Source organism: Miscanthus floridulus, unplaced genomic scaffold (genome assembly GCF_019320115.1).
Source record: "Miscanthus floridulus cultivar M001 unplaced genomic scaffold, ASM1932011v1 fs_865_1_2, whole genome shotgun sequence".
Lineage (NCBI taxonomy): Eukaryota > Viridiplantae > Streptophyta > Magnoliopsida > Poales > Poaceae > Miscanthus > Miscanthus floridulus.
In genome coordinates this window covers 1-11,797 of record NW_027097371.1, presented here as the reverse complement: position 1 = coordinate 11,797, position 11,797 = coordinate 1, and the positions used below count along the sequence as shown (strand labels likewise).

General features: G+C 41.6%; 2 protein-coding genes across 2 annotated transcripts; both read right to left on the bottom strand.

Moving 5' to 3' along the window:
• Nucleotides 1-5,725: 5,725 nt before the first annotated feature.
• LOC136533357 (large ribosomal subunit protein eL32z-like) lies at nt 5,726-7,504 on the bottom strand. The gene is made up of 4 exons (XM_066525918.1): nt 7,376-7,504; nt 7,175-7,264; nt 6,204-6,385; nt 5,726-6,071 (listed from the first exon to the last, which is right to left on the bottom strand). Exons 2-4 carry the CDS (start codon nt 7,262-7,264, stop codon nt 5,942-5,944), a joined length of 402 nt encoding a protein of 133 aa, XP_066382015.1. The 5' UTR covers nt 7,376-7,504; the 3' UTR covers nt 5,726-5,941.
• Nucleotides 7,505-8,104: 600 nt separating this feature from the next.
• Nucleotides 8,105-10,283, bottom strand: LOC136533356 (peptidyl-prolyl cis-trans isomerase FKBP15-1-like). Its single transcript, XM_066525917.1, has 6 exons — nt 10,110-10,283; nt 9,957-10,006; nt 8,999-9,061; nt 8,778-8,868; nt 8,594-8,698; nt 8,105-8,318 (listed from the first exon to the last, which is right to left on the bottom strand). The coding sequence occupies exons 1-6, from the start codon at nt 10,168-10,170 to the stop codon at nt 8,239-8,241; spliced, it is 450 nt and encodes a 149-aa protein (XP_066382014.1). The 5' UTR covers nt 10,171-10,283; the 3' UTR covers nt 8,105-8,238.
• Between the last annotated feature and the right edge of the window lie 1,514 nt (nt 10,284-11,797).

Sequence of the window (11,797 nt, the reverse complement as noted above, 5' to 3'; positions counted from 1 at the left end):
TGTTATAAGAAAAAAATTTGAGTGTTTTAGAAGAGTTCTACCTCACATTAAAGTTGTTGTAAGAATAAGGTGATGAAATATCATTTCCCACATCGAATTTTATTTATATCAATTATACCTAGAAATTAATTACACTGAAATACTCACCATATATAACTCTGGTACAAGTAAATGTAAATCCAGCATAAATTAATAGCAACAAATATCTTTATTGCTATTGTCTTCAAGATACGACTTGCTCACTTTAATAACATTGGTGGGTTATGTTTTATTCAAGAAAAACATTGGCGGGTTATGTTTTTTTTTTTTTGTATGATGGACCGGAAACGTGTCCAATAATGAATATCATCCTTTAAAATAACCCGTAAATAAGAAGATTGTATCTTTTTGTCAAAACCAAATCATTTCATTGCGCTTGCTCCTACACAAACTTGAAAGTGTAAGTTGTGATCTACTTGTTGAGGCCCGAGGCCAAGGATCAAAAGAATCAGTAGGGCTTGTTGGTGGACGTAAGCGACAGTTTCAAACACCCTCCAAATAAAGTGCATTACATGGCAATCAAGAAAATGTTGAGTAGTTTCTTTTGTGTTGCAAAAGAAACAACTCTCATCACCTCTCCCATTACGCTTTACAATTTTATCTTTAGTTAAAATTATGCCCTTAAGAAAGAACCAAATGAAGATATTAGTTTTAAGAGGTAATTTTAACTTTCAAACTGCTTTAGTTAGAGGCATCACAACAAGCTGGTTCTAAGTATAGATGGATTGAACTGAGGAACCTTGGTTGTTGGTGGTCATCCAGTTGCACAAACGCTATTCCTAATACCAATTCATTCCACTTGGCTAGCTTATCACCAACTAGTGCCCTGTGGAAAGTCAAATTAAGTGGTGTAGAATTAAAAACCTGAGCCATTGTAATACTTTTTCTTGTGGTATATTGTATAAAGTTATGTATTATTCTTTGAGAGCCAAGTTTCCAAACCAATTGTCCTTTCAAAACCTAACAGGAACCCATTGTGTAAAATAAAAGAAGATAAATATAGAAAACGATCTTTGACCTTTGTAAGATCTGACTGAAAGTGTGAATCTCTTGGTTTCCAATGTGTTTCCTCTAAAATTTTGTTTTTTTATTAAGTACTTATTTCTAAAAAGTTTTTGCCACCCCTATCTTCATTTATTAATTTATTTAAAGAGTGACTACTTAACAAGTAAGCATTTGGAGTCGCAAGGTCTATAGTTCCTAAGCCACCTCTTAGTTCTTTTCTTTAGGGAACTCCCAATTTTATTTATCGGCCTATATTTTTTTATCACAACTTCCATATGTAAACCGTTCGTATATCTAAAAAAAACTCTAGAGGACAATAGTAATAATCTAGCTAGACGAAACTGAAGATAGTGACCAATCAGGCAATCAATCATGCAACTTATCCTGTAAGAAACCTGTCCTGATTTGAATAAGAAGGCAAAGCCGGACTTGGCGTTTGCCGTCTTGGGCAAATGCGTACGCAGAAGAAATGAATTGAATAAATGAGGGCACTCCGCGATCGTCAAACTGCCCTCGCTCAACATTCAGTGCTCCGATCCCGCCTGTCCTGGACACCGGATTTTGGAAGATCTCTCCGCGTCTAAAAAAAAACAGGGCTGCTGAAACATATGCACATCTCTGTGAATAACCAAGTACGAAAAATGCGGCTGGATCTGCAACTGCAAATGCAGTACGTACTTACGCGAGTTTTCTAGGATACGAAATAAAACGCAGGGACGTCGGCGAAGGTTGTTTATTCCGCTACTACGCGTGGTTTTCATGGTCTAGCCGTATAGGGACGCCCTTTTTTTAATATTTTTTTTTGAAGAAAAACAGGAAATAAGCTCAGGCCATTCTGTCATTCTGTGTTATATTATTGTTGTTGTTCTAAACCGACATGCCTTCTCTGTAGCGAATGCGGCGGCTCCTTGTTATTAGTTTCATTTTTTAATTAAAAAAACACACGGATAGAAAAGCTTACGTATAGAAAAAGTTGGACTCAAGTTGGAGAATACAGATCCAAAAGGACGATTCACAGTCACAGGACGACGGCAACTAAACCTCCGAACAATACATAAAGCCCAAAACAAACCAACACCAAGTAACACAAAATATCCACGACAAATAAAAGCCTAGTGAAGAGCTAAAAATGTCTTTACCATAAGGTCCCAAAAGGCATAGCATTTCAAACACACGGGTGCCTTGAGGAGGTCTCTTGAGGTAGAATTCTTTCAAGCAGTATGCATAATAACCTTGAATTGCATCTTCAACTAGCTTCTCATCATTTCTAAATGATCACCAATTTTTTCCAAGCCAGGTCTTCTATCATATTGCACTTGGCGATCTATCATAATATTCATGTCCTTGTCGATGCTTCGATCAGTGGTAAGTGTACAAGACGAATATTTTTGTTTACATTGCTTCTTATAGATAATAAATATGGAGAATAATTGGCTACTAATCGATTAATGTCAGTGTAATGGATAGCATATAGCAAGCACTTACATTAGTATCTCCAACAGGCTATTTAAATAAGCTATCTTTCTCTATATTTGAGCAATGGAGCACAAACTGCCTTCAACACGTCATGTAGGGAATCTCTGAGGTGATTTAGAAATAGTTTAGGTTACAATAAAAATGAATAGAGAACGTGATTTAGAAATAGTTTAGGTTACAATAAAAATGAATAGAGAACTTATTTTAGGTAATACTGCTAAAAATAACAATAGAAAGCATGGGTTGCCTAAACAGACAAAGTAGGGGCTCTATTTTTTTTAAGTACTGCGGTAGATGCTCTTATTTGAGGAATAGCAAAAACTATGTATAATTCTGCATATATTGTATTTTTCTCAAATCATAAATTTTTTTGGAACAATTAATAAAATAAATCTAGATTTTAAGGGCGCTACTTGTAGTACATATACAATAAGGTAATATGGATACAGTGTGAAGTAATCAAGCGCCACCATGACCGGAAGAGCCATACTCTTCGTGCCGTTGAAAATAACAACAAGGGCCGTGAATGATGAAAGAGTAAACGGACAGGGGCCTCGATGCTGCTGCAGCCACATGCACCGTATCTTGACTAGCTTGACACTGCTATCAGAGGCTAATTTCAGACTGATATTTTATCGTTCCTGAGTGTGGCACATCACAGCCGCACAAGTTCATTCTATTTTTCTCGCACCAACTAGGAAATAAATACTACGGATCACTAGGAATATAGTACCACAGTTAGCTACGAGTAGGTCTAGGTGCGTCTTGTCTTGTGAATCTTTTTCGTACAAAATCATGTACTTATTTAATCAAACTCTAGGGAAAAGTTTTGGGGTTAGGTGAATTCGCCAATCATTTCGTGATGCTTTCGGTAGTAAAAATCTCCATCTCTTTCTCTGCAGCTCATGCGACCGCGACTCCTGTAGGTACATCAGCTAGCTGTTCAGTACAGTACCACTAGGCTACTACTGTCCAATAGGTGAGTTTTTGTACAAAAAGTTTTGAATATCTAGACTAGACCGTGTTTATATAGAGGGCGTTTAAATCCAGGCTACTAGAGTTTAGAGTTTAGAGGTGTCACATCGAGTATCATGTGAAGGTGTTATATCGAGTGTTTGGATAGTAACAAATTACATAAGTCCTCAGTAACCCGCGAGATGAATTTGTTAAGTCTAATTAATCCGTCATCGGCACATGTTTACTGTAGCACCACGTTGTCAAACCATGGACTAATTATGCTTAAAAATCGTCTCGCAAATTATTCGTAATCTATGTAATTAGTTAATTTTAGTCTATATTTAATACTCTATGCTTGTGTCCAAACATCCAATGTGATAGGGACTAAACTTTAGAGGGAGGAACTATAGGCCTGGTTTAAATTCATGGGCTAAAGTTTAGGGGTGTCACATCGGGTGTTATATGGGGATGTCACATGAGAGTGTTCGAATAGTAATAATAAAATAAATTGCAGAAGTCATCAGTACTCCGCGAGATGAATTTATTAAGTCTAATTAATCCGTCGTTAGCACATATTTATGATAGCACCACATTGTCAAATCATGGGTTAATGAGGCATAAAAAATTCGTCTCATAAATTAGTCGTAATCTGTATAATTAGTTATTTTTAATCTATATTTAATGCTTTATGTATGTATTTAGATATCCGATGAGATAAAACCTAAATTTTAGGGGGAGAAACTAAACAAGGAAGGCTAGGTTCAGCTTTACCATTGTCGTTGTTGGTTCGGTGGTTGTCGGATCTGAGCTAATACAGTACTGAGGTCTGGTCCGGCGAATGGGCCTCAAACGAGATGACCACCTCACATTTCCTGTTCCAAACAGTTTCTATTACATTCATGGAACAGTTTCAGCCTTTCAGAGTTTCAGGTCATGTCCCTCTCTGAAATCATGCAACCGTCTCTGACTCTGAGAAGCAAGGAGTCGATAACTGACGCTAGAAAACTTGCAGATATTCAGAACGGTCCTGTTAGCACGCCAATAATAATCCAGGGAGTTGGCAAGATCGATGTTAAAACTTGCTACAGACCGGGTTTGGTTGGGCTGCTGCTGCTGCAACTTCGCTAATAATTCAGGGAAGGTTACTGTATTTTACAAACTGCACTATGGCCATGTAACGCTTTCACTAACGTTTGGTTCGGCTTTTGGCTTTGGCTTTTGGCCCCAAAAGTCAAAAGCTCAACCAAAGGGGCTGCTTTTGGAGGCTGTTTTTTCAGTAGCAGCTGCTTTTTCGTAGTACATTTTTGAAAGCTGGTTTAACCCTGCTTTTGGCTTTTGGCTTTCTGCTTTTCAAAATTGATGGAATAAAAAGCTCTTCGATAGTTGTTTCAAGAGAGATAAAGATAGAAGGTATATTTTATACTTGTTTAACCAAACAGCTTTCAACTTTTCTACAGCTCACAGCTCACAGCAGCTTTTCCACAGCTCACAGCCCACAGCAGCTTTTTCCCATAGCCACAGCTCAACCAAACATGACCTAAGATCACTTGCTATGGCCATGGCTTACTCTAGCGCTTTCACTAACGTAAGATCACTTCTATATTTCAGATGCCCTTTTTTTTTGTTATTGTTTGAGCACCATATAAATTTATCATTGTTTGATATAGAAAAATTTGTAAATTATCTCTTATAAGCTTTCCTTTTAATTATACTAAAAGTTGGTTGTCTAAATTCAGGCATCTGAAATATATCAACTCCCATATAAGATACAAGTACATTCTATTAACGATGCCACACGAATTCAGCGATATGTCATGACCCCCTCAATTTGGAGGTATCTCGCGGACCCGCATCTCCTGAGCATATTCGCTTGTGGGTTGGACCCAGGTCGGACGGACCCAAAACCAAACACCTGGAAAACTGGGTTCAACCCGCTCCAACCCGGGTGAACCCAGTATCCAAGCACACGGTATGAGAACCAGACAGGACAGCTATGACAACTGACAGGCTCCATTCAGCATTTCAGGAGCAAAACTAGCTCACCTAAACAGCAAAGGTTCAAATTCAAATTCAAGCACAGGATGAGACTTGAGGTTGATAAGCAGTCTCCGACCATTTCCAGTTAGCACGATGTAAGGTGCAGTAAAAACCTGGACACCACTTGCAGCAAGCGAATTTAACACTTGCAAAACAGGCTGCAAGCAGTGGCTGCTCGGCGCCAACAAAAACACAAATTAACCAATGCAAATAGGCAAGCACAATCACACGTTCTTTGATATCAAAACTGATGTATTTGCCACAGTTAATACATGAAGATAATAATATTGACACAGTTAAGTTGCTACTGATAGCAAGTGGGTTCACAATACTCAGATTCATGAAGCAAACAGAAAGGATAACTGATTCATCATACACAGCAAGTCTTCTAAAGCCACAACACTCCAAAACTACTACTAGAAACAGTTTACTCATCCTCCTGGCTGCGAAGACGGGCAAGCTTGTTGGTGACCACAATGTCAAGCTGAGCAGCTCGCTCCACAATTTCCTTGCGCTTCTTAGTGGACACATTGTGTGCGATTTCAGCACAGTATGTTCTGTTGTGAAGCGATACAAATATAAGTAAATAATTGATGATTTTGATACAAAAGGGAGTACAGGAATTGGGAATCTGCTGCACCCCTGAAATAAAATAAGTAGGTTTGCTGAAGATCCAAAAAATTGCATACCTGTTGTGCATCATAAGCAAGTCCAGCTCAGAGACATTATGCACGACAAACTTCTTAAACTTGTTGGGGAGATAGTGCCTGGTCTTCTTGTCAGAGCCATATCCAATGTTAGGCATCAAGGTGCATCCCTTGAACTTCCGCCTGACACGGGAGTCAATACCCTTAGGCCTGCGCCAGCTTGGCTACAGAAAACAGCATTGGCAAAATTAGCATAAACTAAAAGAAATGTTTATGCTAGATGAGGCAAATATAGATACCAATGAATTAGAAAGGTGTGCGCATCTTTTTATAGGATATCTACTTATACCTGGAGCTGTCATATCCAAGACTCAATTCATGGCCCTCCCCAGAAAAAGAAGGGGGGGGGGGGGGGGGGGGGGGGGGGGGGGGGGGGGGGGGGGGGGGACTCTGGCACGTTTATGCACGATATGACACATTTCAAATTCACCCAGCTACGAACATGGCCAGAAGCAACGGCCATTTGCTACACTGGTACAGTTTTGTGTATGTCACATTTCTGATTCACGCAGTAGCAAACATGGTCTGAAGTAATGAGCATTTGCTACACTGAACATTATTGTTTCTAAGTTATCCCCAGCTACAGACATGTGGGACTTGGTCTCTTTTAACAGTTGCTTGGTCAAAAACTATTGCATCAACCAAAGGAGCCATCCTAAAATGAGGAAAGCTTACCCTTTGTACTAATTCAGCGCTTCACAAGCTAAGCTTACATTTCAGGCCGTTGGGGCAAGATTCTAAATCGAACACAAGCCAACGAGCTGTCACTAGCATCTTCCAGACTAAAATCGGGCCAAGATATTCAAATTGGTGCACATGTGACCATTCTTCCGGTGGACCTAAAACAAGTTAACTAGCAGCCGGCAAATGGATCAACGAAGAGCGCAGCAAATGCTTGTTCAGCACGCTGCACGCAGAATAAGGGCTTCACGGAGCAAGGGAACGGGTGATACCTTGAGGCACTTGTAGCGGTCGAGGTGGGGCCTCTTGAACTGCTTGACCCGCTTCTTCACGATCTTCTGCGTCAGCAGCGGCACCGCCATCTGCGGATACACAGTGGTGGCGAAGGGGGGAATTTCAGTTCTGGATGAGAACCACACCAACAAAACAGTTGAAGCTGGGGGGATGGCGAGTGCGCTGAGAGATGGCCGTACCTTCAAGTGCCCAGAGCGGTTTGCAGCGAAGCAGGGAGGCGGCGCGGCGGCGCGGCGGCGGCGGCTGGTGGGCGAGCGGGCGGGCCGGCGTTGGGGTGCCTGTGGGAATGTGGGATAGAAGTGGGTCTTTTATCCCCGAACCCTAGACAAGCAGCCCACCATGGGCGCGAGGTCGTTCATGGGCTCTGTCGAAAGCACAGGAAAAGACAACAAAGCCTGTACAGCCCAATAGGCCTCCTACTAATCCAGCCCAGGCGTCCAAGTCTTGTCGATAAACAGTTGTTTTTTAAGATCGGTCAACAGTGTAGTCAGGCTATTGCATTTCAAAATTAAAAAAAAAATGATGAATGAGTTTGATGGTGAATAAGATATGTTCACTGTGAAATCTGCTTTTATAGAAACTTTTTTTACCGACACCGGGATGATCAGGTGATAGACGTGAGTTCCACCTATTAACAAAATAATAATACTAGAATTATTTAATGATTCATTTCCTTGCATTATGCTAAATCGTAGCTTCGTCCTTGGCAATGGCTCCAAACAATCTCCATTCTCGAGCAGTGGAAAATGGAGTTGTAGATGGCTCATGCATAAGTTCATATATGAATCCTATTTATCCAAATGAAGCCTGAACCAAAACCCTAATGGCTCAAAAAATATATTTCGGAACGATTCTCCGGAATCCAGACACAGACGCGTAAACTAGTCAAAAGTCAAAACAGATCAGAGTTTGCTCCAGAAATCCTAGATGTTCTTATTGATTGCAAAAGAATGTCGCAGGGAATGAAGGCTCATTTCTTGGAGTGTATTACATTTGCCGAGTTCTGAGTAAAAAGCTTCATGGATTCATCTATTTGATATATCTAAAGCTCGTTGTCAGATTGGTTGGCTGGTTCTCCATTGACGGCGACAAGCTCCGTGTCAAATATGAGGGTTGCTCCACCTGCAAGAAGATAAATGGCTCACATCAGTGATCTGCGGAAGTTCACCTAGGCATTATAGTTATAGGAATCCATTCAGGTGGCAGGGCAAGGCATTATAGGAATCCATTCAGGTGGCAGTGTTAGTAGGATAATGGAGATAAACCACCACGTGCTCTTGCTGTGCACAAACAATGTGATGATTACCCTCACGGAATGTTTTGAATAATTCGAATGTGACTATCACAATTGTACGCTCAAAAGACAAAGAGCAGAAAATATTAAAAAAAAAACATACCAGGAATAGTAGGTGGCGAGCCTTGAGGCCCATAGCCTAGCTTTGATGGAATCTTCAACTTCCGCTTTTCACCAACGCACATTCCCAGGAGACCCTGATCCCATCCTACACAGTAAGGAATTCAGACAGAGAAACAGAACACAACCAAAACAGAGAGTAGCCAATTCATTGCCATATTAATCACCTTTAATCACTTGTCCAGTGCCCAAATCAAATTCAATAGGGTCACCTCTTTCATAGCTTGAATCAAAAACTGTTCCATCAGTAAGTTTTCCCTGTCAAAAAAAATGACAGCAAGTGAACATAACTCAGAAGATACTTATTGTAATCACTGGGTATTATCTAGTGTTAGAACTTCTTGAGCATCATAAAGGAGCAGATGAGAGGGCAGAACATTAGACTTACACGGTAGTGAACTTTAACCTTGTCACCTTTGTGAGCTTGAATGCTGCAAGATTCCGGCTTGTACTGCATTTTAAAATACCCAGGCATAGCATCAATATAAGAACCTGCCGAAAATAATTGCTGCAAATGTTGGCAGCACATGCAATTATCGACACTCCATGACAATATTCTTACAACATGGTTGATGGTTTAGTAAAAATAGACAAATTCACTTCTGCTTGTCCAGCTAGATATTCTATTCTTTTAAGATAATGGCAGAGGTACTTTCTTACAACAAGACATTTTGGAAGTACCAGTTGTTCGAAAACTTGATTTTCTGGCTGACAAGAAACTGAAAAGAGTTTTCAAAGCATTTTATGTTGATATGAAGCCGAATCAAAAAGGTTTTCAGGTCCCTACTCAGTCTATGGTTTCCATAGGACTCATGCCCTTACTCAGTATGGAAACAAAACTGAAACTTGAATTGTGCATTAATAAATCCATTTATTGTAACCATTCAAATACGAACCAGAATTAAACTGTGACTTGTTGCACTGGGAAACAACAAAATGTTCGAGTTCCATTAAAGAACCCTATCCAAATCACAATCTCCATGCATTCTCCGAAATAAACACACGAATTTTATATCGAGCCAACGATAAATCTTTTGCCCAATGGCTCAGTCAATCCCCACCAAAATGACTGATTTTTCCTGCATAGCTTACTTTCCCCACAATTCCTCAGACCATCACTCCCATAACATCTTGTTTCTACAATTTTCGATCTATTCCAAAAACTACGCTACCCTCGTAACCAGAAACTCCAGTCTGATTAAAACAACATTTCCATACTGTAGTACCATACTACCATCTATTCTGTTACGGTCTGCTTGGCCCAGCCTAATCCGATAAAGGAGGGAGGAATGAAACATAACAAATCGCACATGCATAGGGGGGAAAAACAGTCCTAGTAGGGGTACCTTGACGCCGATCTGGAGCTCCGTCACGTCCCCGGATTTCTTGGCCGTGGCTGCGAAACACAAACGTCAGATCAGATCGGATCGGATCAGAGGTCGCTGCGCGGGTCGTGCCTCGACGGAAAATCGAGGCCGGGGCGGGGTGGGTCTACTCACCGAGGAGCAGCGTCGCGGCGGCGGCGACTAGGAAGCAGAGAAGAAGCTGCGCCTTCGCCATGGCTGGTGCTAGGGAAGAGATGAATTCGACGATCTCGTGGAGACACAAGAGCTGTGCGTTTATAACAGAGCGCCAGGACTCAGTGGCTGGCTGTTTGGTTTGGGTTAGGCCGGATAAAACGAACCGGCTCGGCTCGATAACAAAGGGGGTGATTGGTTGCCCCCAACGGAGGGTCTTAACGCCCATCCGATATGAGTTGGTGTAGTGAAAACGTGATTGGTATTCCGACTCGTACCATTTGCCTGCTCCTCTCCATACCTTTCCCTTCCGCCATCCCGCACGTTTCCATCTTCTCGATTTCTCCTTCCCTCTCGGTCCTGGTTCGCTCGGTGCTTGGCGGGAACTTTCGCGTCGAGCGTGGGAGATAAGGCCGTCCGGGCCATAACGCGCGCGCGCGGGTCTCGGCTAGGGTTACCACCCTCACTCTTCGCCTCTCCTTCTGCCATTGCTCCGGTGCGAACTCCCGTCTTGCTCCCCCTCGATCTCGGTAGCCCTACTGAGGCGACCCTCGTCGACGGATTTATCTTGGTCCTCCGGCGTTTGGACGGTATATATGCCACCTGCGCTCTTCTCCTCCTCTTCTTCGCTGTCGTTTTTTTGTTGATTTGTTTGTGGATTTTGCTTGAAATGCCAAGAAATCAGGGTTCTTGGTTTGACATCCTCTGATCAATACGATGCTATACCTGATTTACCTGTTCCTAGCTCAGTTCTGTACATGATGCTTCGTTTTTTGTTTATACCTCATGTTTTGTGTAGATCTTGTACATGCTGATGCATATTTTGTTGTACACACTGAGCAAAGTATCTAGAAGTCAATGATGTTGATTGGTTAACAGTATACGCTGGAGGAGCACCCTTTGGTATGGCAGCTGCGTCTTTCATTGTTCATTTTGTCTGATTTTTTTCTTGCTAAGCAGTACATACCCATGTTGCATGCTCGCTTTCTAATGTTGCCCTCCATCCTGTTGTGGTAGACATGGCGTTTGAAGCTAGGCGAAGGGCTGCCGCTGCTGTAGTTGTTGCAGTGGCGGCTTGGTTTTTTTATGTGGTTTAGGAGGAGAGTTGAAGATTCGCGCTCAGTCACCTATGGTCCCTTGGCTGAGAGGGACATACAGAGGATGAACAACTTTAGATACATCTATGAATCTAATGATGTGCACTGTGTCAACCTTCTTAGAATGAGGAGGACCCCTTTTTCAACTTTGTGACCTTTTTCATAGTAGAGAGTTTGTCACTGACAGCATACATGCATCTGTTGAAGAACAAGTAGCCATGTTCTTGCATGTTGTTGGTCACAATGAGAGGTTTAGGGTGGTTGACCTTACCTTCAGGAGGTCCGCAGAGACAATTAGTAGGTTCTTTCAGAAGGTGTTATATGCGGTAGGAGAGCTGAGGAATGAATTGATTGTCCCTGCTGCTACCGATGTCCATCCTAGGATCCTTGGGAGCAGAAGGTGGTACCCCTATTTCAAGGTTGGTATCTATAACTTGTCATACATAGGTCTCATGCATTATCAGTTTAGTGTCAATGTTCACTCGCACTTATGTTTTTTCAATTAGGACTGCATAGGAGCAATTGATGGTACTCATGTATTAGCTAGAGTATATGTGAAGATGCAAGCTGTCT